Source organism: Papio anubis, chromosome 1 (assembly GCF_008728515.1).
Source record: "Papio anubis isolate 15944 chromosome 1, Panubis1.0, whole genome shotgun sequence".
Classification (NCBI taxonomy): Eukaryota; Metazoa; Chordata; class Mammalia; order Primates; family Cercopithecidae; genus Papio; species Papio anubis.
Window position 1 is genome coordinate 93,142,746 of NC_044976.1, and position 26,662 is coordinate 93,169,407.

The following is a 26,662-nucleotide window of genomic DNA, read 5'->3' on the forward strand; positions in this document are numbered from 1 at the left end:
TTTGAGATACTGATTTTATTTCCTTTGCAAATGTACCCAGAAGTGGGATTGCTAGGTCATACAGTAGTCCTACTTTTAATTTTTTGAGGAACATCCATACTGTTTTCCATAATAACTGTACTATTTGTAGTCCCACCAACAACATACAAGGTTTCCTTTCTGCATATCTTTGCCAACACTTACCATTTGTCTGTTTGATAATAGTCATCCTAACAGGTGAGAGGTGACATCTCATTGTGGTTTTGATTTGCATTTTCCTGATGACTAGAGATGTTGAGCACCTTTTCGTATGCCTGTTGGCCATCTGAATTTTTTCTTTTAAGAAGTGTTTAAGCCCTTTGCCCATTTTTTAATCAGATTATTTGTATTTTTGGTATTGAGTTGTATTAGTTCCTTATATACTTTACAGTAGTTCTCTTTTTTTGAATTTCCTCTATAGGTTTGATCATGTTCCTTTAGCAACGCCAAATGGAGATATTTTGATCCGTGACCTTAATTTTGAAGTAAGTTTATTTATTTTTTTTTTGAGACAGAGAAGCTTAAATCATCTTTAAAATGTGAACTGAAAAAAGGTTACCTGAATATTTAAATTAACTTTAAGGCTCGACTTAGTCTCTGAATCCACAGAGTTGCTTTAAAAAGTAAGTCTTTGAAACACTTAGAAATCTATTTTTCTTAATTGACAGGATTTCAAAATTTCAAATACTACTACCAAAAAACTTTTTGTAAATGAAGTTTATGTCAAGAAAGCCATAGAAAATATAGTAAATTGGAGTCTCCAGTGTAAAATGAATATTTAAACACAAATATAATTTTAGTCTCTTTACATTAAAAAGAAACTTATGATGTGGTTGGTATTATTGTGACTGTACAGGATGATTTGTACCTATAAAAACAAAATACAGACTGTTTTATTACTGATGAAAACAGGGGAAGAGTCGCACAGTAGTGCTACAAATAGACACTCACCTAAAACAAGTAAAATCCCATGCCAAGTAAATACTGATGTTGATTCAATCTACTGTGCTAATGAAATGGGATATGGCAGACCAAATTAAAAAGAAAAGACAAAAGTTGAATGTTTTTGTATGATTTTGTAAGACTGGCAGATTTAAGGGTTACTATTTAGGTTTTCTCTATGTTGTGGCTTTATGAATGGTTCAGATCCAGAAAGCTTCATAATTAGTAACAAATTCCTATCACATAGGCTATCTTCCCCATTCTAGACACCATTTCTCTAGAACAACACTTTCCCGTAGAACTTTCTGCGATGATGGAACTGCTCTGTACTTTCACTATCCAGTAACATAGCCATGTGTAGATACTGAGCATGTGAAATGTTACTAGTACAGCTGCAAAACTGAATTTAAATTTAAATTTAATTAATATTATTTAAAATTAAATAGCCACATGTGAGTAGTGGCTATGGTATTGGACAGCACAGCTCTGGAATTCCTCTCCACATGCTTATGTGCATGGCCATCTGTAGTTTGTGTTTTATGTGGGGATTTTTTTTCCTACTGCTGTCTTTGAAGGAATATTGTCTGATAGTTTATAAAATAAAGAGTATGATTATTGGACTTGTTTTTAATTTGTTACAGTCTTAAGGAAGTGTTCAGTTTTCTGCTCTTAGTAATTTGTATTAAGCACATGTCTACTTTCTTTTCAATGAATTATAAAAATGAAAATTGTTAGTTATGCAGAGTACTTTGAACTTATTCAACAATGAGTAGTCTATTATTATCATATTTATTCCAAAGCCAGGAAATACAAGATGAAGTACAGAAAATGTAAATGTAGTTGATAAATATCAACTGGCTCCACATATCGCAGAAGTGTTTTCTTACGTAGCTCCGGGTACTTCAGTCACTTGAATGTTCCTTTGGCAAAGTAGGTAGCCAGGCTTCATTTCCAGTAGCCCCTTTATTGCCACTGTCCAAGGATAAAAAGGACGTGAGACTTCGTTGAAGGATGCCTCTTGGCCCTTTCTCCTACTTACCCTCACTTCTGTCTATGCAGAAATAAAATATACCAACAATATAGGGACACACATGACTGAAGCACAATGAGAAAGGGCATTGAGATACACAGAATAGATGGATCATGATTATGGTCCATAATAACCTTTTGTCATGATGTTACCACACTAAAGCTGTCACTTTCTTTTTTAGTTCAAAGTCTTTTCTTTTAAAACCCTTATGTTTGGCTTTAATAGACTTCTGTCATTTCTATAATTTCATTTTTATAGTCTTAAAAATGTCCTTAATTTTTTCTGTTTTTTGGATTTCATTTGGAAAGTCTCAAGTCCTCACTTATGTCCTTACTTGTTGGAGTGTTTTACTTCATAACCATGCTCCATACTTCCTGGTGTCTATCCTGTGATTCTTGTTTTCTCCTCCCTTGGCAACTGTTTCTCTGACTCCTGTCTTTTTGGTTCACTGTTACGAATTCTTACCTCTTTCTGACTTAAAGTATTCTAAAGTAGACTTGGGTTTCTCACATTCATTATGTCTTTTTATTGTTTTTCTTAGCATAGCCTTTCTATAATCAACAAATATTCTTCAGTTCTTTGCAACCTCTAATTATTTTCTACTCATCTGGCTTACTTGAAAATAAAGATTACTTTCCCTCTTGGAAAGAGGCATAATAAAACTGAGACTTGGCCTCTCAAATAAATGTTTCCTACTTTATGATTCATTTGCCTTTTGGGTTACATTTGTAACCAAATAATAAACACTTCTTTGGAATAAGAGATTTTATACCATTTTCCATTAGAAATTCCCCAATACAGCCATATTTATCTGTCTAGATATTATTCTGGGAGGTATGTAGACTGGAGAGAACCTAAGAGGTAACAGCTTGCAGGTTACCATGTGGGGATTAAAATAGTACTTTGTCTGAGATGGGCGGATTGCTTGAACTCAGGAGTTTGAGACCAGCCTGGGCAACGTGGCAAAACCCCATCTCTGAAAAATACAAAAAAAAATAGCCAGGTGTGGTGGTGCACACCTTTGATCCTGGTTACGCAGGCGACTGAGGTGGGAGGATCGCTTGTGCCAGGGAGGCAGAGGTTGCACAGTGAGCAGAGATTGCACCACTGTACTCCAGTTGGAGCTACAGACTGAGACCCTGTCTCCAAAAAACAAGCACTTTGTAACTTATTAAGATTTTTACCTTTTCAGTAAGGCGTACTTAACAGTGTTTAAAGAAACTAATCAGTCTTCATAAACACCATATTTTTATATTTTTCTTTTACTTAAATTTATGTGTAGAATTTTTGATTTGTTACGATGAATTTATAGAAGGTAGGATTTATCAAGGAGTATTATTTGGGGGTATATTTTTATTGGTAAAAATATGGTGGTTCAAAGCATTGGTTGATCCAGTAAAGCATTCTGAGAGTCTCAATAATATAATGCTGTCAAGAACGTAATTTTCAGTAAATGTTACTGTTGGCTTTTAGTCTTAATTTAACCCCACAAAAAATATGTACTTAATAAACTTGTAATACAGACAAATTATCCCTGGCTTATCATGGCTGACATCATAATTGGAAGTTTTGTTCAACACCGCCAAAAGCCATGGAATAAAGAAAAGTGAATGCTGAGTAGGCTAGCCAGGCTTGATTTTGAGCATAAAAGAGTAACTCAGGATTTCAGTAAGTCTGGTTATTATTTATATACATCATTACAAATCTGCTTTTGGGGTTTCCTGGCATATTGCAACAAATAATGTGGAAGGGTATTATTGGAGGCGGGAATATTGATACCATTGTAAACCACAAAGAGCAGTTGGGAGGGGAGAATGTATATATGACCAACATTACTGAAATAAAGCGTAGTAGCAGGGAACCATTTAATTACAGCTCACTGAACTTTAGGACCTTCTAAGGGCATCGCTGTAACAGTAGAGTATGATTATTTTATATGATAACCTTGCTTTATGAGGAACATTCAGTATATTCAATTTTATATGATAAGGAAATTATGTTATTTAAAAAGAAGTCTATCAGAATGATTCTTTAATTATCAGAAAAAATGTTTATTCATTTGGAAAAGTCACTTAGAACAACTCTAACAATGATGTGTGTAAATTGTTATTTTCTTTTAGATCAACTGTGTGTCAGGCTGCTTCATTCTTTTTTAAGAAGTTTTTAAAATGTAAAAATAAACATAAAATTTGGCTTTTTATCCATTTCTAAGTGTGTGATTCAGTGGCAGTAAGTTCATTTACAGTGTTATGTAGCCACCACCACTATCCATTTCCAGAACTTTTCCATCATCCCAAATAGAAACTCTGTACTCATTAAACAATAACTCTCCTTCCTTCCTCTCCTGAACCCCTGGTAACCTCTCATTCTTTCTGTCTCTATGAATTTGACTGCTGTAGGGATCACATATAAGTGAAGTCATACAGCATTTGTCCTTTTGTAGCTGGTTTATTTCATTTAGCATAATGTTCTCAAAGTTCATCTATATTGTAGCATGTGTCAGAGTTTCATTCATTTTAAAGGTTGAATGCCATTTCATTGTGTGTGTGTGTGGCGGGGGGCGGGGGCACATTTTGTGTATCCATCCATCCCCTTGGGTTGCTTCCTTGCTTCCACCTTTCGGCTGTTGTGAACAATGCTGATGGCTCTGTTTTTTGTCACAGTAAAAGCCAATGTCCTTTCAATGCCTGCCACTACCCTACTCCTACCTGATACCTCTCCGATCTCATTTCCTACTAGTATTCTTTCCTGTTCGTTCCTCAGTAAAATCAGTCTTGTTTCTGCTTTGTTTTTTCTTTTTCTTTTTTGAATAGGATAGCTACGTTCCTGCTTCAGTGCCTTTGTACCAGCATTTTTTTTGTTTTGTCTTGTTTTGAGATGGAGCCTTGCTCTGTCACCCAGGCTGGAGCACAGTGGCGTGATCTTGGCTCACTGCAACCTCTGCCTCCCAGGTTCAAGCAGTTCTCATGCCTCAGCCTCCTTAGTAGCTGGGATTACAGGCACATGCCACTGCATCCGGCTAATTTTTGTATTTTTAGTAGAGACAGGGTTTTACCATGTTGGCCAGGCTGTACCAGCTTTTTATGGGTAAAGGTGGGGACTAGAACAGTCTTCTTTTAGTTAAATCCTAATTCACCCCTTCTTTCAAAGTTTTACTCAGTTGTCATTTTCAATAAAGTCTACTCTGACCACCTTAAAAATGCAACTTCCCTTACCCGCTTCCAAGTTCCCTTTATCTGTTTTTTCCTCCAAACTACTTATTTTTTCATACACTATTTAACTTGTATATTATGTGTATTCTTTATTGTATGTCTCTTGCCACTAGAATGTAAACCAGTAAAGGTAGAGGTTTTTGGTTTTTTGTTTTTGTTTTTTGTCTCTTTTGGTCACGAATGTGGCCTACTTGCCTAGAACAGAGCCTGACAGAGAGCATTCAATAAATATTCATTGAATTAAGTAATAGGAACAGAAGGCTCACCAATTTAACAGATTTGTTAAAGGCAGGTTACCAGCTAGGGTAACTCATATATCTCTCTGATATTTTCTTTCCTGTTGTGTTGCGTTGGTGTTTAATGTTGTAAGCTAGAATTATAGCTAAGATTTTCTGATTCTTTACAGAGTTGATCAGATACTTATAAGATCATAAGCCTAGAACTTAACCACTCTACATTTTCTCATTTATGTTGTTGCAGAATAATTTAGTGCCACTTGTAAATATTTATAGTGTACATATATTTTGATAAAACAGTTATAATTTCTAAGAATGGAATCTACAGAAACATTACTTACTATTGCATAAGTTTACTTGCTGACTTGTACACTCATTGCAGTATTATCTAGAGGAGCAAAACAAAATGCAGACCTAAATATTTAGCCAAAGGGGAGTGTTTAAATAAGTTATAGTATATCCTTACTATGGAAGATGTTGTGGGAAGTCAGGGACCTCGAACGGAGGGATCGGCTAAAGCCATGGCAGAAGAACATAAATTGTGAAGATTTCATGGACATTTATCACTTCCCCAATCAATACTCTTGTGATTTCCTATACCTGTCTTTAATCTCAACCCCATCGTCTTTGTAAACTGAGAATATATGTCGCCGCAGGACCCTGTGATGATTGCGTTAACTGCACAAATTGTTTAAACAATATGAAATCTGGGCACCTTGAAAAAAGAACGGGATAACCATGATGTTCAGGGAACAAGGGAGATAACCATTAGGTCAGGCTGCCTGAGTGCCGGGCAGAACAGAGTCATATTTCTCTTCTTTCGAAAGCGAGTAGGAGAAATGTCGCTGAATTCTTTTTCTCAGCAAGGAACAGCCCTGAGAAAGAGAATGCGTTCCTAGGGGGAGGTCTCTGAAATGGCCGCTCTGGGAATGTCTGTCTTTTACGGTTGTAGATAAGGGATGAAATAAGCCCTGGTCTCCCGTAGTGCTCCCAGGCTTATTAGGATGAGGAAATTCCCGCCTAATAAATTTTGGTCAGACCGGTCGTCTGCTCTCAAACCCTGTCTCCTGATAACATGTTATCGATGACAATTCGTGCTGAACCTTCATTAGCAATTTTAATTTTGCCCAGCTCCTGTGATCTCACCCTGCCTCCATTTGCCTTGTGATACTTTATTACCTTGTGAAGCATGTGATCTCTGTGAGCCACACCCTAGTCATACACTCCCTCCCCTTTTGAAAATCACTAATAAAAACTTGCTGGTTTTGTGGCTTGGGGGGCATCATGGAACCTGCCGACATGTGATGTCTCCCCCAGATACCCAGCTTTAAAATTTCTCTCTTTTGTACTCTTTCCCTTTATTTCTCAGACCGGCCAACACTTAGGGAAATAGAAAAGAACCTACGTGAAATAACATTGAATTATCAGGGGCGGGTTCCCCCGATAGGAAGATGCTTGAGGCATTAAAGGAAAGGAATAGGGGAATCTGAATATACTGACCTGGAAGAATGTCTGTGATATATTGTTAAATAGTAAAAGCAAGTTGTAGAACAGTCCATAGAGTATGTTTTCATTTTTTTAAGAGAGACTGTATATACACATGTATTTATTGTTTTCAAGAATTCTCAGTTTTTTAAACTTTAGTTCTTCTATCTTAAGTTGATATCAGTCAATTTATTTATTTATTTATACATACATGTATATAGATGTGGTCTTGTTCTGTCAGCCTAGGTGACATCATAGCTCACTGCATCCTTGAACTGCTGGACTCAAGCAATCCTCCCACCTCAGCCTCCCGAGTAGCTGGGACTACAGGTGTGCATCACCACACCTGCCTAATTTTTTATTTTTATTTTTTGTGGAGATGAGGGTCTCACTTCATCTCCCAGGTTAGCCTCAAACTCCCAGTTTCAAGCGATCCTCCTGTGAGCCACCGTACCCAGCAATAATAATTTTTTAAGTGAAAAAAAAAAGTAATGGTAAGAATTGGAAGTAAACAAAGTAAAAGGTCCCTTTACAATACCTCTTTACTGCTCTACCTAATGCTACATTTACAGACAAATAGAAGGCTTATAATTAGCCAGGAGCTATTAATACTTGAGTCTAAGGAAATGTTCATTGAGTATATGTTAATTTGATTTAATTACTTCACAGACTGATTTTTTTTTTTTTCAGGTTCAATCTGGGGCTAATGTTCTAATTTGTGGTCCTAATGGCTGCGGAAAGAGTTCTCTTTTCCGTGTTCTTGGTGAAGTAAGTACAAGTTGGCCTCAAAATTTTGCTGTCTTATTTTGCCATACTGTCTACTACTTTGTAAATTTTACAATTGTTCTTCTCCCTTCTCTCTTTTTTTAATAGTTATGGCCTCTTTTTGGAGGACGTCTAACTAAACCCGAGAGAGGAAAGTTATTTTATGTTCCTCAAGTAAGACCTAGCTTGAGTTATCTTTGATTTAAAGATCCTTTTGTTTATTTATTTTTTAATGTTTCTTCTAATGACTTTTGCTCTACTACTGTCAGAGACCTTACATGACCCTTGGAACACTTCGAGACCAAGTGATATATCCAGATGGACGAGAAGATCAGAAAAGGAAGGGAATATCTGACTTAGTAAGGAAACGTTTATATCCTAGATCCACTGAAAATACTACATTTCAGATTGTTTATTTTAATCAATTAAGTATTTTAAATGCCAGGTAGTTTATCTTAATCTGTAATGCCTTCCAAAGCCATTAATTATGATTTTCTAAGCTGAGGTAAGATGATAATCCCTTGGCTTAAAAAGAGGTTAATCTTAACCTTTGCACTATTGTTTGTTTTCTCATTGCCATCATCCTTTTATTATGTACAATAGTGTTATTCTTTTTAAGCTACTAGACATATTTTGTCAAGTTTAGTGTAGATAGGAGTTGAAAGATTCAGGGCTACCTTGTGCCACATTCTTTTTTGAAATGTATCTTTTAAGTGGTACAGACAATAGAATTACAGTAATTCCAGTTTAAAAAATAAACCAAGATTTAGAATGTTGGCTTATATTAAGTTTGCTTTCCCTTTAATCATTTTGCTGAAAGGTACTGAAGGAATACTTAGACAACGTCCAGTTGGGTCATATCCTTGAACGTGAAGGAGGCTGGGACAGCGTTCAGGATTGGATGGATGTACTGAGTGGTGGAGAAAAGCAAAGAATGGCAGTAAGTATACTCTGAAGAAATTGCGCAAGAATGCAACTGGTTCCAGCATTTTGATTAATCAGGATACAAAGTTTCATCTTATATTTTTTTATTCAGCAGCTATTTCAGTATGGATTAGTTTAAATTATCATAAAAGTGCTTGAAAATCTTTAACTTGCATGTAAATTTGGAATTCTGAAAAATTCATAAATATCCTGCCAGTACCTATGAAAGGAAAAGCTGCAGATCCAACTATATACCAGTAATCCATTTTTCTAAAAGTTCAGAGAAACTCTGTAACTCATTAGTCCTGGGATATAAGGTAATCCTGGCTGGGTTATGAAATCTCTTCTCATGTCTCTTCCCTATAGACATCTCTTTTGTCTCACTCAGACTTTTCTTTCTGAAATAGCTGAAGGTATTAGAAATGATCCATTCAGATTTTATCTTTATTCTGTTCTTGCCCTTTTCCTCTACTATATGTATGTTTTTGTTTCAAGGTTCGGTATCCACTACTTAAAGTTACTTAGAATTTTTAAGTTTTCCTAATATAAACAAGCATTTGAAAGAAACTACTTTAATTGTTATGATGACTAAACTTGTCCCAAACCAAAAATATGCACTAAACACTACACAGAAGAATGAGACCAGCCTGGGCAACATAGCAAGACCCTTTCTCTACAAAAAGATTTTAAAATTTTCTGGGTGTAGTGGCACATGCCTATAGTCCTAGCTACTGGGATGTGGAAAGATTGCTTGAGTCCAGGAGTTTGAGGCTGCAGTGGGCTGTGATCACACACCATGGCACTCCAGGCTGGGCAATAAAGGGACATCCTCTCTCTAAAAATAAATAAATAAATAAAATTTTTAAAAGCGGTAGTTTGGCTACCTTGTCAAGAGGGGCAACTTCATGAAGAGTCATTTTTTTAACGATATATTCCATAGTTTGAATAGATCCAAGCAAGAGATTCTCCTCTCCCGCTGCAGAGTATTAGCCTCGTGGAGATTAGAGAAAACTATAGCTAAGGAAAGAAAGCGAAAGAAATTGGCTTATGGCAGAATTTCTGACCCATTATATTCAGGTTATATTCCACCTTTTTGTTACCTCCAAGTCCCTGATTTTGCAGCTTATTTTTCCCAAAATCATACCCACTCTACATGAGGTTAATATTAACTTAATAGTGTGACTTGCCTGGCTAGTGCTGTGTTGTGAGATGAATCTAGTGTGAAGAATGAATCATAAATGGGAGAGATAATAGCTATATTCAAAATGGAAATTAGGCTGAAGAAGTGAAAATTTGAAATGATTAGGCATTTCTAGAGTCAATTTAGAAGATGACTGTAGAAATAACTGCAAATCAAGAACTGCAAAACAACTTTAAATTTCTGTGCTATGTCTTCAGAGAAAATGGAAGCATATGGTTCAGAAATGAACACGATGGAAACTGAGAGAATGAATAATGAATGTACTTCAACCAAGGAACTCTGTGTGTGTGGTATAAAAATACAGAGGGGATAATTTTTATTTGAAGATTAGGAATTCAAAGGCGTGCCCAGAGCAGTGGGGGGCTGAGGCAGGAGAATCGCTTCAACCCAGGAGACATAGGTTGCAGTGAGCTGAGATCACGCCACTGCAGTCTAGCCTGGGCAACACAGCAAGACTCCGTCTCAAAAGAAAAAAAAAAACAAAACAAAAAACAGATGATCCAACACAAGTGTATGGGAAATGGGGAAAGGTCACCTGTGACACTGCTGCATATATAATTGGAGCATGGCCAAGCCATTGGCAGGGTGTGTTCTGTGTAAGCCAATGTCTGGAGAATTGAATGTGATGTGTGAAAGAGAGCCTGTTGTTTTGTTTCAGAGTGGGGAAAGGAGAAGGCTAACGCTACAAATATTAACATTGGTGAAATTAGGACAAGAGTGTATATGTGTGTTCATTTTACTGTCCTTTCAGTTTTTTGGTAGGATTGAAAATTACCAAAGTAGAAAGTTAGGGGGGAAATAGGTATTATAATTTTTAGGAAGAACAGACCTAAAAGGCCTAGCCACTTAGAACAGTGAGTCAGCCAGGGTTGCTCCAGCTAATGTCACAATTTGGGGTATCTTGTGTTTCTGACCAAAAGTTACCTTTTCCACTCCATTTTTTCTTGCTCTTCTATTTAGTTTTCTTATTTTGAGTTTTCTAATTTTGAATTATGAGTTTTCTTATGAGTTTCTTATGAATTTTCTTATGAGTTTTCTTATGAATTTCTAATGAGTTTTCTTATTTTGAATTATGAAAAAGTATATATGATAGAAAAGTGGAATATTTATTTAAGTATAAATTGGGCCAAACCCCTTTACCAGAGATACCACTGTTATAAAATTTTTAGTGTTTTTTAAAATCCATTTTTGTAAATCTTTTTTTTTTAACCTTAAGCAACTACGCCCCTTTCTCAAATTCCCTGAGATCTCTAGAATATTGATCCTTCCCTTTTCTTACAACTGATCAGTCCTTTTCTGTCTCTGCCTCCTTTACTGTCCAGTACAGACTTCATAATCCAGGGTATGGCCTATAGGAGATAAGATATATTTCTTAAGGAATGAACAGTTCATCCCTTCCCCTTAACTTCCTTTCCCACTTTTTGTGTCATCCTATTACCTAAATCCCAACCCAATTATTTGCCTTGGCAGTTCTTTGCCTTGGCACTTCTCTAACCACTCTTCTGAGCACAGCTAAAAAACATCAGATGGGCTCACAGCATGGCTTAGCAATCATTTTACTTATTTTTATCCTCCTCTCATTTTTCATGACAATCATTTTAAAACTACCAATTTTGGGTTTTCTACCCCATTACTTAACCCACTGCACTTGGCAGAATAACTTGCCTTCTACTTCTCAAAGAAGATAGGCTATTATTTCAGTTCAATGACAGCTAATTTTTATTGAGTGCTGAATAGATGACAGACAGTATGTCAGGCACCTTACACAGGTGATCTCATTTCATCGTCACAGCAGTACTGTGAGGTAAGAACTGGCAATGCCACCCCTCCTGTTTTGTTTTTGTTTTTTTTCTTTGAGACAGTCTCATTCTGTCACCCAGGCTGGAGTACAGTGGCACGATCTCAGCTCACCATAACCTCTGCCTCCCAGGTTCAAGAGATTCTCCTGCCTCAGCCTCCCAAGTAGCTGGGATTACAGGCAAGCACCACCACACCTGGCTAATTTTTGTATTTTTTTTTAGTAGAGACGGGGTTTCACCATGTTGGCCAGGCTGGTCTCAAGCTCCTGACTTCAAATGATCCGCCTGCCTCGACCTCCCAACGTGCTGGGATTTTACGTGTGAGCCACTGCGCCTGGCCGAAATGCCCCATTTTACAGAGGAGATTGAACTTCTGTACAGTTCAGTAACTGGCCAAGCAAAGACAGCTAGTAAATGTTAAAGCTGGTGGTGGGGGCTTTGTCAGGCTTAAGGCAAGCAGTATGGCTCCAGTGTGCATATGCTTATTCACTTTACAACAAACTTGCCCAACCTGCAGCTCACAGATACATGCAGCCCAGGGCAGCTTTGAATGCAAGCTAACACAAATTCATAAACTTTCTTAAAATATTATGAGAATTTTTTGTGGGCGTGAATTTTTTTTTTTTTCTTTTTGAAGCGGAGTCTTGCTCTGTTGCCCAGGCTGGAGTGCAGTGGCGTGATCTTGGCTCACTGCAAGCTCCGCCTCCCGGGTTCACGCCATTCTCCTACCTCAGCCGCCCGAGTAGCTGGGACTACAGGCGCCCGCCACCACGCCTGGCTAATTTTTTTGTATTTTTTGTATTTTTAGTAGAGACAGGGTTTCACTGTGTTAGCCAGGATGGTCTCGATCTCCAGACCTCATGAGCCACTGCACCCAGCCGCGATTTTTTTTTAAGCTCATCAGATATCGTTAGTGTTAGTGTATTTTATGGGTGACCCAAGACAATTCTTCTAATGTGGCCCAGGGAAACCAAAAAATTGGACACTCCTGCTTTACAACTTTCTTGTATTGTGGCATTAAGTAGTTGACAACATAGTGGGAGAGAGAGACACGTGATGAGAAAATGTCTATGTCATGTACTAAGTGTGAGGAGGGAGGTATGCACAGAGTCTTTTGGGAGCAGAGAGGAGAGACATTGGTGGAATGCCCTCAGATAACCATTCCTCTTAATTAAGTGTGTGCTGCTCTGTCCTGACCTTCCTACTTCCACTGTCTGTGGAAGATATGTCATCTTTCTTGAGAAAGGCTAATATCTCCATCTATGTTTATAGACCCTCTGTCTTCTGACTTTATCACATCCTTTTCCTTCAGTTATGTCCCCTCCCTCAGCCCCCACCTACATTTAACCTCTTCTAGTCCTTCTCTTGCAGAAAGACATTTTTCAGGTCTCTTTGATCTAAAAAGCAAACTCAGCCTTAGCCAAAGCTTCCCTGTGGTCTGTACCTTTCATTTTCTGCACAGTTGAACTTCTTCATAGTCTATACTTGCTGCCTCCCCTTCCTCACCTCATGCAAATAGGTGGAAAGCTATTTTAGTCATTCATTTATTAGATATTTGAATGCTACCCATATATAAGTATTCAGTACGTAGTAGTGATTAAAACAGTCTCTGCTTTTCTACATTTTTTTTTTTTTTTTGAGACAGAGTCTCACCCAGGCTGAGTGTTACCCAGGCTGGAGTGCAGTTGCACAAGCTTGGCTCACTGCAACCTCCACCTCTCAGGTACAAGCGATTCTTGTTCCTCAGCCTTCCAGGTAGCTGGGACTACAGGCATGCGCCACCATGACTGGCTAATTTTTGCATTTTTAGTAGATACAAGGTTTCACCATGTTGGCCAGGCTAGTCTCGAACTCCTAGCCTCAAGTGATCTGCCCTCCTCAGCCCCGCAAAGTGCTGGGATTATAGGCATGAACCACCATGTTCTGCCCCAGCTTTTGTAAATCTTATAGCTTAGGCAGATAGACAAAGACAAATATACAATTCACAATATATGAAGTGCTTCAGAGGTGTTACAGAAAGGACCCACTTGGATTGTGGTTAGGGATGAGGGTAGGATTGCCTGAGAATATGACATTATAAGCAGACATTTGAAAGCTCTAAGGAGCAGAGTAAGGCATTTAAGACATACGAAAAGAATGACGTGTGCTTAAGCCTCTAAGGCATAAGGCACCTTGTTCCTAGCAGTTGAGAGGAGGTGGTGTTGGCTAGAATGTTGAGATTAGAGTAAATAGGAATAAGATCGTGCAGGTCTTGTAGACCATGGTAAGGAGTTTGAATTTTAAGTGAAATGGGAAGTTGTTGAAAGGTTTTAAGCCAGAGAGTGAAGTTCCCTGATTGACATGTGTGAAAGATGTTCTCTGGTTATATGGAGAGTGGACTGGAGAGGAGCAGCAGAAGTGGTAGGAGCTTACTTGTAGTCTATCCAGACAGGAGATGAGTGTGCTCTGGGCTAAGGGCATGTTTGTGGAGATGAGGAAAAGGGAGTGAACTTGAAACTTCACATTTCTTACTTGAATGGACTTTTTAGTTCATTCTAAAAATAGTGGTGGGAGAGTGAAAGGGAAGAGGAAAAGGGAAGGACCAGACCAGGGAGGACTCCTGGCTTTCTAGCTGGAACAACTGTTTGATAGTTTATTTGCTGAAGTGTTCAAGATTAGGGAAGGGAATGGATTTTAGAGGGAAAATCTAGAAATTACATTTGAGTTTTAGACTTTTAACATTTGAGAGTCTTGTGAGATACCCAAGTAAAAACTCGAATAGGAATTTTTATTTTTAATTTTTTAAATGTGTCAAATTTTAAATTTTTGTTTTTTGAGATAGCATCTTGCTGTTTCAGCCATGCTGGAGTGCAGTGGCCTGATCATAGCTCACTACAGCCTTGACCTACTGGGCTCGAGCCCTCCTGTCTTAGCCTCCTGAGTAGTTGGAACCACAGGTGAACACCATCATGCTTGGCTAATTTTTTTTTTTTTTTTTTTTTTTAAGTGGAGATGTGGTTTCCCTGTGTTGCCTGGGCTGGTTTCAAACTCCTGATCTCTAGCAATGCTCCTGCCACAGCCTCACAAAGTGCTGGGATTATAGGCATGAGCCACTGTGCCTGGCCGAAATTTTTATATATCTGGAAATAGAGAAGTATGAGTGAGAGATGCATATTGCAAGTTTATAGAATGTAAATACTATTTGAAATCAGAAGATTGGATGAGAGCACTGAGAGATAGAATACAGGAAAAAGAGAAGGAGACCTAGAAATTAGCCCTAAGGAGCTCCTGTATTTAATGGTCAAGTGGAGGAGAAAGTGCTAGAAAAGAAACTGAAAAAGGATCCTCAGAAGTAGGAGGAAACTTACGTGCATGGTTTCACTATCACTTTCTCAAGAAGAATGGAGTGGTCTTCTAAGGAGAATGTTGCAGAGAAGATAAATTAAGGGTAGAAGACTGCCCCACTGGTCTTAAACATGGAGATCTTTTCAGGGGGCAGATGACAAAAATTGGAATATCTGTTACACAAAAGATCAGAATAAACAGTCCCCAGAAAATACATGGGAACAAAAGTGTGGGAAAATGTTCATCATTCCTGATAGTCAAAGAAATGTATGCTATAATTTTGATATTAATTTTCATTTATAAAATTAGCAAAGGCTTAAAAAAATGAGCACAACCAGAACTGACAATGGGGATATAAAACAGGTACAATAAAAAATTATTGGTGAGAATAGTAATTGGTACCATTACTTAAGCAATAAAATATTTAAAATAGAGACCTTTTTGCATCAGAGTCATCTAGTCTGAATTCTGAGATTTGGTTAAAATATGTATTCTGTAATCTTATTTGTTTAGTGAGCTTTCTTTAATACTAGTTTGAAACTCCCTCTCTCATCAGTCTTAAGTTTTGTGTTTTACTCTGAGCAATTAATATTTCCCATGAAGTACATTTTTCCCTTTGTTAAGGATGACAGTGAAAACAGTTATGTTTATATTGTTTCTATTTCTGGGAAATAGATATTTTGAATTAGAATAATTTTTATACTTTTGATTTACAAGACTGCAAATGCATATTTAACTTAAGTTTGTTTCGGCTTATTAATTTTAGGTCTCTGTCTGTGTTTTACACAAAAAATTTTTTTTTATGCTTCAGATGGCAAGATTATTTTATCATAAACCCCAGTTTGCCATTTTGGACGAATGCACAAGTGCAGTTAGTGTCGACGTGGAAGGCTACATTTACAGTCATTGTCGAAAGGTAAGTGTGCAGGTGCTCAGTTTGAGAAGCCATGGCCTCTTTCCTAGTGTAAACTGTGTCCAAATCTGTCCAAAGAGAAGATTCCAAGTCAAAAAGTAACACAATTTCTACCCAAAGATTTCTTGTTTTAATAAAGATTTAAAACATATGAGTAAAAGAAAAATAATTATAAATACAATTCTGTATATAATCTATATATAGAAATAGATTTAAATATGTTGTTTTATATCACATTAATATTAAATATGTTGTTTTATATCTCATTAATATATTAGCATTAATATATTAGTATTAATATATTAATGAGATATAAAACAACATATTTAAATCTATTCCCCTTTACCTCATTACTTATACTCAGAGTTAATAAATTGCACTTTTCTTAATTTATTCCATTAATTTGTCTAAAATTAGGGTTTTTTTTAAATGAATAAGACTCAACAATAATTATTTGGCAATTTTTAATTTATTCGTTTTATTTTCTAGCCTGAGCACTATTTTACCAAAGCTGCTTTTAGTAGCCAAGTCTGAGGCTGTCTTTATTGGTTCCATTCTTTAAGTAATTATTCAGTAGTATCAATTTTCTTTCTTTTTTTTTCTTTCTTTGAGAAATTGTTACCAACATCTATACTGTGGTTAAATTTGGGAACAAATGTAGTATATCCTAGCCATTTTATAGTTTCTATATAAGTAAATGAGGTAGATGAGGATTTTTAACATTTTGTATTCGTTCTTTGGGAGTTCTCAATAAATAATAAAGGTCATATTGAGTATATATAGTATGAATTCCTACTATTAAGCCCTGCTAAACCAGAATCTGCATTTTAACAAAATTCTAAGATGATTCAAATGCACATTAAAGTTTAAGAAGCACTGGTGTGATGATAAAAGAATAAATTTGGTATTCTTTGCAGAAAGATTTTAACTACTGATTTTATCTTGTTAATGATTTATTTTCTATTCTGAATTTGCCTTGGTAATATATAATTATACATTTGTTCATGTTGGTTTTCAAATTTCATAGGTATTAGAGATGTTTATGGTATTCTCATATACATAAAACCATGTAGTCTGCACTTAATTCAATAACATAGCGGCTCTTTGCTGGTAATTTTGACCACGTGATTTCCTCTTATGCCCTAGGTATAGGCTTGAAATCCCCACAGAAGACTGTATAAATTCTGTAAAACATCAGTTCCATTTAAAAGAAAATTCATATGGGGCCTCATTGATAATTTAAATTACTGTGATAGCACTTAAACATGTATAAACATGAAATGAGGTGTGAACTCCTTAAGCCTAGAGCTCTTTTACAGCTACAAAATTAATATAAAGTTACACATTAAATACAGACAAAACAAATACAGTTTCAAACTTGCAACATTAAAGAGACCTATGATACCATTTAGATGAAACTAAACCAGTGGTTTGGGATTTAACTAAGGAAAGATAGAATCTGAGGTTCAAATTTTATTATTTTGCATTTTGCTTTTTATTTTGACATATACTCCATATATTTTTTATATCCTCATATAAAGAATGTGTGCATTAAGTAGATATCTAATCCAACTATTGTAGAATCATGAACAGAGAAATAATACCTGAAATGAGCTTTGAAAAATCAGAAAAGTGTGGTATGGTTGAAATATATGTTTTATTAATACTGATAATATGTTTATTTTATTATGCAATTCCTAACCAATTTAAGTTCCTTTTTAAAGTGCAGGCAAACACATTTGAAGTTTTATGTTTTATCACTTTGGCAATCAGAGGTGTAAATACAAACTTAGGAACTTCAATCTCATGGTAAAAATGACCCAGAATATACTTATAATGATCTTTTAAAAATTATCATCAAAATGAAAATGAAATTAAGAAACCATGGTAAAAATTTCCCAGATTCCCTAAGCATGCATTTGCCAGCCTTGAGTGATCCACTTGGAGGAACAGTGACCCAGAGTGGGGTTTCTCGGTCTTGGCACTATTGACCTTTTGACTGGTAATTCCTGGTTGGGCAGGGCTGGGGGTTGCTGTGCACTGGAGGATGTTTAGAAAGCATCCTTGGCCTCTACCCATTAGATGCCAGTAGTACTTTCAGTTGTGACAATAAAAATGCCTCCAGTCATGGCCAAATGTCCCCCCAAGGGACAGATATCACCAACCTCCCCGCCTTGGTTGAGAACCACTGATCTAGAGCAACTACAGCTGTTATCTATTAATGTTTTTGTTCTGTTTTGTTTTGTTTTTGAAAATCTGAAGTACAGATCTATAAATACGTATTCACAATCTGAAATCCAGAAAGTGCTTAAATTCAAAACATTTTTCATAATTTTGTAGCAAGTTCACTGGGTAAAACTTTGCCTAAGCTAACAAAAAATATTTAAACTCTATTTGTCTCACTTAATATCAGTGTCCATATGTGTTGCTGCTGAAACATTTATGTGTTTAATTACAAAATTCTGCCTCAGAACTCTCTGGGGGTGTTAAATAATACATTTTCAAAATCTGAATTCCAAGACACATTCCAAAACAATAGTTTATGGTAGGGGATTATGACCCTGTATTTGAGAAGCAAGTTGACTGTCAACAATGCTATACTGATCTAATTTTTCCTGATTTTGACCTTTGGCTATTTTTATCCTTCTCATATTCCTCTCATATATTTTTCACAATAAAATAGGAGACATGCTAGGAGATATGTTTTTTGCCCAAAACAGAATAATACACTTAATGCCAGTACCTGGTAGTTTTTATTATGTGGTTGATGGCCAGTGTTTTCCATTGCTATAAACATTTGGCATCAGTTGTAATTTTTTTCTCATTGACACTGCTTTTTAACTTTAATCACTGAAGACAGTCCTCTTAACAGCTTAAAGTACATGGACTAGTTTAATTTGTGACTCTGTTATTGATTAAACCTAAATCATTTTCTTTGTATTAGGTTGGCATCACTCTCTTCACTGTGTCTCATAGGAAATCTCTTTGGAAACATCATGAGGTTTGTATTTCTTTCATTGAATGGTACAGCGAAATTTTATTTTCTTTAAAATAAGAATTCTGGTGAATATGGTTTTAAATTTTATGGTTTGTATTCCCTTAAACATATGTCTTAAGGAGAAAAGGCGGTTTTATTTGTTTTATAAAATAGGATTTTCTTAAATATTGTAGTTGTCGGTTTTGAAAGCAATGGTGTAACATTTTTTCTCCAGTTTTACAAGTGACTCTTATCTGTTAATAATAACTGACTAAACTTTGCATAGTCTTATCACAAATATGGTGAAGTAAACTTTTCTTATCCAGAAGTGACAGAGGAGAAAAAGTCTTAAGAAGAATTAGATGGCAAAAAATTTAGGGGCATTTTTAATAGAGGTCAGGACTACAAGGGGGAAGATTGAGTAATGTCAGCTATGTTTATCAATGCACTGTAGTAAATAGGATTCATTAGGTAGTGACTATAATTTACAAAGATATTCAAGTGAGGCTTACATTGGTGCACGTGTGTTACTTGTTCTGTTGCTTCAGTAGTGCCATTCTCACTATGGCAGTTCTTTTCAACTCTTAATGTAAAATGCTCAAAACCTGGAAGTAAACCCAGTTTAATTCTCTTTATTTTCTTTCCTCCTCCCTCCCTCCCTTCCTTTCTTCCTTTCTTTTCTTCTTTCCTTTCTGTCTTTCCCCCTTCCCTCTTTCCTTTCTTCTCTTCTTTCCTTCCTTTTTCCTTTTTTTCTTCCTAAATGATATAGAAATTTTAGGTAAAAGCAAGGGTTTGAGAAAAATTGGAATAATGGTAAGGGTATCTTGCTACACAAAACACATAACCTGATTAAGGACCCTTTTTTTTGCCAGATATTGAGCTAAGTGTCATAAGGGATGCAAATTAATTACAGTCTTTACCTTCAAGAGCTTTAGGATGTAGATGATAGTCTACAAGTGATAAAATGAAGAGCATAGGATTTGAAGTTGGAGAGCCTGGGTTCAGGCACCAGTGTTTCTAGCCTCAGTTACTTCCTTTGTATAATGAAGTTATTGATCCTTACCTGCCTATCTCTTAGCTTACCATGAAAATTAGACAGGTAGCCTATATGAAAGTACTTAATAAAATTCAATGAAATTGTATATAACTGTATGACTTTTAAAGATAGCTTTTATTATTTTATTGCATATTATAATTTGTCAGTTTTTCATGAGCGGAACAAGAAATTGAATAACTAGAAATGAAAGCCCTTTAAAATATAGCCAAGCCTTTGTGTTTTCTCAGAAGTTCATAAATATTATAGCCATAGGACATTGAGAGGAATTGAGAGCATCTGGGTTTCACTTTCCTCTTCTTTTGGAGGTATAGACAAGTAGCAAAATAATCATCAGGCCAGTGATCATGTGAAGGAGGGGAACACAACTAGAATGAGAGGGGCCGGGATAGCTAAGAAATAGTAATACAGAAAATGGAAACTCAGAAAGCTTTCTGCAAATAAGCCACTAAATAAAAACAGAAGGCTTTGTAACTGCTGTTGTGTCTTCAGAGGTTAGGATATATAGGCACTTTTTATAGCTCTTTTTCCCCTCTACTAAATTAAAAACAAATAAAAAGCCTTAAGCTAGAGATTCCGAGCTGATTAGGAAATCAGGCTACAGGAAGCAATACTGACTGACATATGGAACAGTCCTGCATTTAGCACAGTTTAACCTACTGGTAGCTGAGATTCTTGGTCATGGAGTTAAGGAAGCATTCTAATTTGTGGGATGCTTATAGATTTAGCTCCCTTAAAATAATGAGGAAATCTGTATTTTACTTTTCATAAAGGACAGTACTGTATTCACTTAGTTACTGACTTTTTTCCCCCTTCTTTCCCATAGTACTACCTGCATATGGATGGCAGAGGCAACTATGAATTCAAACAGATAACAGAAGATACAGTTGAGTTTGGCTCTTAGAGAAATCTGGAGAACTATACCTGCTTCAATGAAATAATTACAGAATACACTTAGAAATGCAAAGTACATTGTAAAATAAAGTTGAGCTTGGTTTTTTAAAAAAAAAAAGCAACAAATTAACTAGATATAGAATAATGGAGAACAAGTTGTTAAAACATTTAGTATTATATAGGATATTGCTAATTGTGTATATGTTGGTTTAATTATTAATATGTACTAAGAATGTCCTTATTCTTGTGGTTAAAAACCTGCCTAAATTAAATTGGGCTTCAATCACTGTAACCTGATTCATCCTGGGATGTAAACCATTTGAAGTCAGCTAATTGGACTTTTATGGCTCTATCTTTTCCTTCAATGAAGAACCCTATTTAAAACCAGGTTATCATTTGTCCTGTTCCAGCCAGGTAGTCTTCAGTTTCATTTTCCTGTGCCCCATGGTAGTTGGAAACAAATCATAATGTATTATTTAAATGTATAACATCATTGCATAACAGCATTTATTACACAGTGGCAGATTTCTTTAGCTGCCACAGTAATACTCATTCCTTGTGTGTGTCTTGGGTGCATTTAACTCCAGGAAAGCCATTTTGATTTTCCTTAACTAAATGATAAATGTACCCCTCTCAGTCTGCAGTATTGAGTTGTTTAAAGTATATGTGCAGTCTTGCTTACAAGGAGGGGTTACCATGTGTCACACTAATCTTCCCAATGTTTGGGATATTAAAACACAAAGTCCTTAACATGCCAGGCTCAAGGTCTTATGGGAGTTTTAGATTTTTTAAAGAATTAGACAAATTTGTGTGTGTTAGAAGCCCATTTATTAGAAGTGTGGTGGTTATTTGGTATTAAACTCCAGATGAGCCATAGGAAGGCACTACATGAAGTAATGCACTGAGTGTGCAATGTTATCACTGTCTTTGACTGTGATTTTATGTTTAAAAAGTATGTTCTAAAATTATTATATATACATGGGTGAATTATGTTTCCGAGGCACTGTTTTATCTCTGTGAATCTTGAATAACTTTTTAATATTTGGGTTATTATGTTGAACGATCCTAAGAGAAGATGATTTCAGTTCATCAAAACATCATTAATGACTTTATGTATTATTTACCCAGGGAGAACTGAAACTGAGTATAATCAATAAGCTAGATATGAAATCAGTTTCTCAAACTGAGCTTCTGAAAGGGGCATTTTATACTCTTGTTTCTGCATAACTGGTTTTGTTTTTTTGCAGAATTAACTATAACAATCACTGGCTACCGAAGTAAACTGATGTACTGAATTCCATAATACATAACATTCAGTTTTTACCACTTCTGTTTAGCAAACTTGTATACTTATTTTCTGTACAGATTTAAAAAAAAAAAAAAAAGAAAACAAAACTCAGATATCCTATACAACTTTTGCTTGTTCTTTTTATTCTGGTATCTAAATACTGAGAAGTTCATTTATAATTCAGCCTTGACTTGAAAACATACATAGTTTAGTCTTGACTTGAAAAACACAAAAATAAATTCAGAAAATGCTTTTAGCACAGTGTCTCTTTTTTAAAGTTTTGTCAAGTGTGGTTTTTAATTGAATGAATTTCTCTGTTAGAAAAGTTCAGTAAAATCTGTGTACCTGACAAATGCTACCAAACATCCAGGAGACTTTAAAAGATACTATTCATCTTGGAAAATATTTTAAGGCATGGGGAAGTTTCAGATTTTCAGATTTCTGGATTACCTTAAACCTACTCGTAGAAGTATTCTCGGCCGGGCGCGGTGGCTCAAGCCTGTAATCCCAGCACTTTGGGAGGCCGAGGCGGGTGGATCACGAGGTCAGGAGATCGAGACCATCCTGGCTAACATGGTGAAACCCCGTCTCTACTAAAAATACAAAAAACTAGCCGGGCGTGGTGGCGGGCGACTGTAGTCCCAGCTACTCGGAGGCTGAGGCAGGAGAATGGCGTGAACCTGGGAGGCGGAGCTTGCAGTGAGCCGAGATCGCGCCACTGCACTCCAGCCTGGGTGACACAGCGCGAGACTCCGTCTCAAAAAAAAAAAAAAAAAAAAAAAAAGAAGAAGTATTCTCCTAGCTGCCTTATAATTGCTTTTGTTATGATTCTTGCCATCAAAACAACAATTTGGGCTTTTTTTCTTAATTCTTTTCTTTTTTATGTAACAAATATTATAGTGCCTCACCATTTGAGACACAGAGGAAGATCCTTCTGGAGAATCACATTATGTAATGGTGGTTCTTAGAAGACCCACAATAAAGAAATCCATTGGTTCCAAAACGTGATTGACCACGGAACATCTTTTTCTACATAATTCCTATGAACACCTTCCAGAAACTACACTGGGAAATGGTAGTTTAATCCGAAGAATAAAGCAAAGAATAAGAACTTTCATCCATGAGCACCATGCTGCATACCAAGACATATCACTGTGTTCTCATAACAAGTTTTTATGTAATGAGAAGTATGAAACAGCGATGGTAGTTTGTTTTGCATTAATAGAATAAAATATATCTAGCATTTGTCTCTTTCCCCCCTTTCTGAATGATTAACATTTGGCTTAAAACCGGTGATACGATAGCATCTGTCATTACCTTATGTAAAGTTTTAACTTTTAAACTTGGTGTTTAAAATCATAATTTGTGCTGAGAAGCAGGATGAATTTTCTTCTAACAGATGGACTTTGACATTGTTAGCTGCAGGAAGCTGTCTCTTTTTTTTTAAACCTACGTTAGTGATTTTTCCTTTGTGAAGAATTGGAATGTTCTGACCATTTCCATATACATAGCATATGCATGTCACTTTAAGAAAGTGCCAAAACAACTGAAAAGCAATCCCCTTCAAACCTTAGGAACAATGATTTTAAACTCTTCTAGTTGGTGTAATTGCATCTCATTTTTTTAAACAATATGCCTTCATAGCTATTTCTTGGTTTATCAATTTTAGACATTCCCTACCACCTTTTTTTCTGCCACATCCCCTCATATAGTTGAATCATTTTTTAAATGTGTAAACATATTATTGTAGTATATGTACAAAAACGACAAATTTAGGCTCTGAATTTTTAAGAAAGCGTACACACTCGTAACCACACCCAAACACCAAATGAAATAGAACATTGTTATAGCACTAAAGGCTCCTTCTTGTTCTCTTCCAATTATTAGCTCCTGACTTCTATCACATAAATTGGTTTTGCCTGTTTTTGGACTTTATATATATTAGATACCCTTTTGTGTATGACTTCTTTCCCTCAGTATTGTGAGGCTGATTGATCCATGGTAAGTGTCAAAATAGTTCCTTCACTTTTATTGCTGTGTAATGGTTAATTGCAGACCATCCCTGACTTAACAGAGGGTTCAGCATAGAAGTTTTCAGCTTTATGATGGGTTTACCTGGATGTCAAGTGCATTTTTTGACTTAACGTATTTTTGACTTACTGTGAGTTTATTGGGATGCAGCTCCATTGTAAGACCAGCAGCATCTGTATGTGAATAGGCTATTTATTCCTCTTCCCTTTGATGGGCATTGTGTTGTTTTCTGTTTGGACCTGTTAGGAACACTTCCTAGAAATATTCTTATGCATGTCTTTGGGTGCACATGTGTGTGCATTTATGGAATGGAATGTGTTCAGCTTTGGCACTGCCAAAGTTGTTCAGTTTTTACACTGCCACCATAAGCGTGGAAGAATTCTGGTCTTCCTAGTCCTTGCAAAGACTTGATATTCCCAAGTCTTTTTAAAAAATTTTTATTTTTACTTAATGTATGTTCAGCCATCATTGTGGTTTCATTTTGCATTTCCCTGATGACTAATGAGGTTGAACTCATTTAATGTTTATTGGCTATCTAGATGTCCTCTTTTTTTTAAGGTGCCTATTTAGTCTCTGGGCCCTCTTTCAAATAATATTCTATTATTCCAGATATTCTATATTCTGGATATGAATCTTTTATTAGATAAATAATATCAGACAAATTAGACTTTAAGACAGTGAGTATTTCTGGAAATAAAGAGGGACACTTCATAATGATAAAGGTCAGTCAAACAGTGTAACATTTCTTAATTTGTATATACCTAATAGCATAGGCTCAATCATAGAAACTGACATAATAAGGGAAAATAGACAACCCCAATTTTTAGAGTGTTACTTACCATTCCTGACTTAACAGAGGGTTCAGCTTCCAAGTTTAATTCCATGATGTTTAATTTCTTTGAAAATTCTGTTAACTCAGGTAAAGCTCTTTTTGCTAGTTCTTAGAGTGGAATAGCAAGCTCTGGGGTCTGGGTTTGAAAATGCTTTTCAAAAGTAGCAGTTATTCTAAACAAAAATAGTTATAGGCAATACTTTGAAAGCCATCTCTCTCTCTTAAAAAGATAACTGGTGCAACTCTAAATAGCCAGTCAGTTTGCCAAGTGACTGACTGGAATGCTTGAGGCAATACAAAACTCCAAATTTTGTCAAACACATTTATTTTTGGCATTATCTATGACCAAGATTATGTTTTAATGATGCTGGCATGCCCTCTTCCTGGAACACTTTGTACTTCCCCCCACCTTGCCTGGTTAACTCTGTGTCCTTCAGCTGAGATTTTAGGTAACCCTTCCAGACCCAAGTTAGGTGGCTCCAGGTAGGTTCCCCAAAACACCCTACTTTACCTAACATAATATTTATGTTCTATTGCAATTGACATTTCACTCTACAAATACATAAGCTCCACAAAAGTTGGAATTATATGTTTCATATTTTAATCAAATCCATAGTGTCAGGCATGTAGTAGGTGCTTAGTACTAGAATAAATTACTGAACAAACGAGTGAATTCAAATGCATAAGTATGGTTCTTGCCAAGGAAATGACAATCCAGAAAAGGGGCTACAATGGGTGGACAACCGTTTTGTACAATAGTAAGAGTTAGAAGAGTATAATAAGGAAGTGGGGAGAATGCAGTGGGAATCCAGGAAGAGGAAAGCTCCTTGGTGAGATCCAGGAAGCATTACAGTCTTGCTGAGTTGGTAGAAGCAAGGAGCATGATCAGTGGAATCAAGGCAAGAAAGCGTTTGGTCTTCAGTAAGCTGTGGATTAAGACAGAGGTCCTCAAAGTATTGTCTTTGAAAAACGTGTAGTATTTTTAATATGATCACGACTCTGCCTTTTCTTATGGCTTGGATTCATAACTTGCTGATATTTAAGTTTAATACATTTCATCTTCTCAAGACTGTGCAGTTCTGTCCATTGGTGGGGTGCCTGTCTCCCTTTTCCATCCCACCTCCGCTACCCTCTTCGTGAAGGAAGGCATAGAGAGCAGTTTCCTAGACTTCAGTGTGCATAAAAACTACCTGGAAAATGCAGATCATCATTCATTAGCTCTGGGATTGGGCCCAAGAATCTCGATTTTTAACTAGTTTTCAAGTGACGCTAAAGCTGTTGTCCCAGACCACAGCTGAAGTAGCAGGATCTGGGGTGGGAGCTCTGGCTATGGACCAGAGAGGCCATCACAGGTAGAGTTGCAGAAATCTGCAGAGTATTCTTTGGGTTCATTTATTCAGGCTTCCGTTTCATGTTCCTTCATTCTTAATCACTTACGGGTCTTTTGGATTTTATTTACAATTCCTTCAGTTCTTTTATAATCCAGTCTGTGAACATTTCAGTCGTCTATCCTTCTCAGGAACTCAAGATGGCGCCACAATCGTAGTTGTAAAGGACGCTTCCCGTCCCAAATGACGTTAATATATGCAAGGGAAAAAGCATTTCCTGCCCCTCTGAGTGTCTGTTACATCTCTTATTCTCCAGCCTGAAATATGCTTGGAGAAGACAAACTGCTTTGCAAATGGAGCATAGTTTTTTGGTTGGTTTTTGAAAATCAGGCTGGATGAAGATTGTCAT

The 26,662-nt window shown here is 36.3% G+C and overlaps 1 protein-coding gene across 7 annotated transcripts in view; it reads left to right on the forward strand.

The window, feature by feature from the left end:
* Positions 1-22,318, forward strand: part of ABCD3 (ATP binding cassette subfamily D member 3) — a 100,037-nt gene extending 77,719 nt beyond the window's left edge. For all 7 annotated transcript variants that reach the window (XM_003892226.4, XM_009213266.3, XM_031650988.1 and 4 more), the window contains 8 exons: positions 440-503; positions 7,614-7,691; positions 7,797-7,862; positions 7,958-8,047; positions 8,509-8,628; positions 15,748-15,852; positions 18,794-18,850; positions 20,707-22,318. In XM_003892226.4, the coding sequence (XP_003892275.1) occupies positions 440-503; positions 7,614-7,691; positions 7,797-7,862; positions 7,958-8,047; positions 8,509-8,628; positions 15,748-15,852; positions 18,794-18,850; positions 20,707-20,784 (658 nt within the window). In that variant the 3' untranslated portion in view covers positions 20,785-22,318. The remainder of the gene's footprint in view (positions 1-439; positions 504-7,613; positions 7,692-7,796; positions 7,863-7,957; positions 8,048-8,508; positions 8,629-15,747; positions 15,853-18,793; positions 18,851-20,706) is intronic.
* The last annotated feature ends 4,344 nt before the right edge of the window (positions 22,319-26,662 follow it).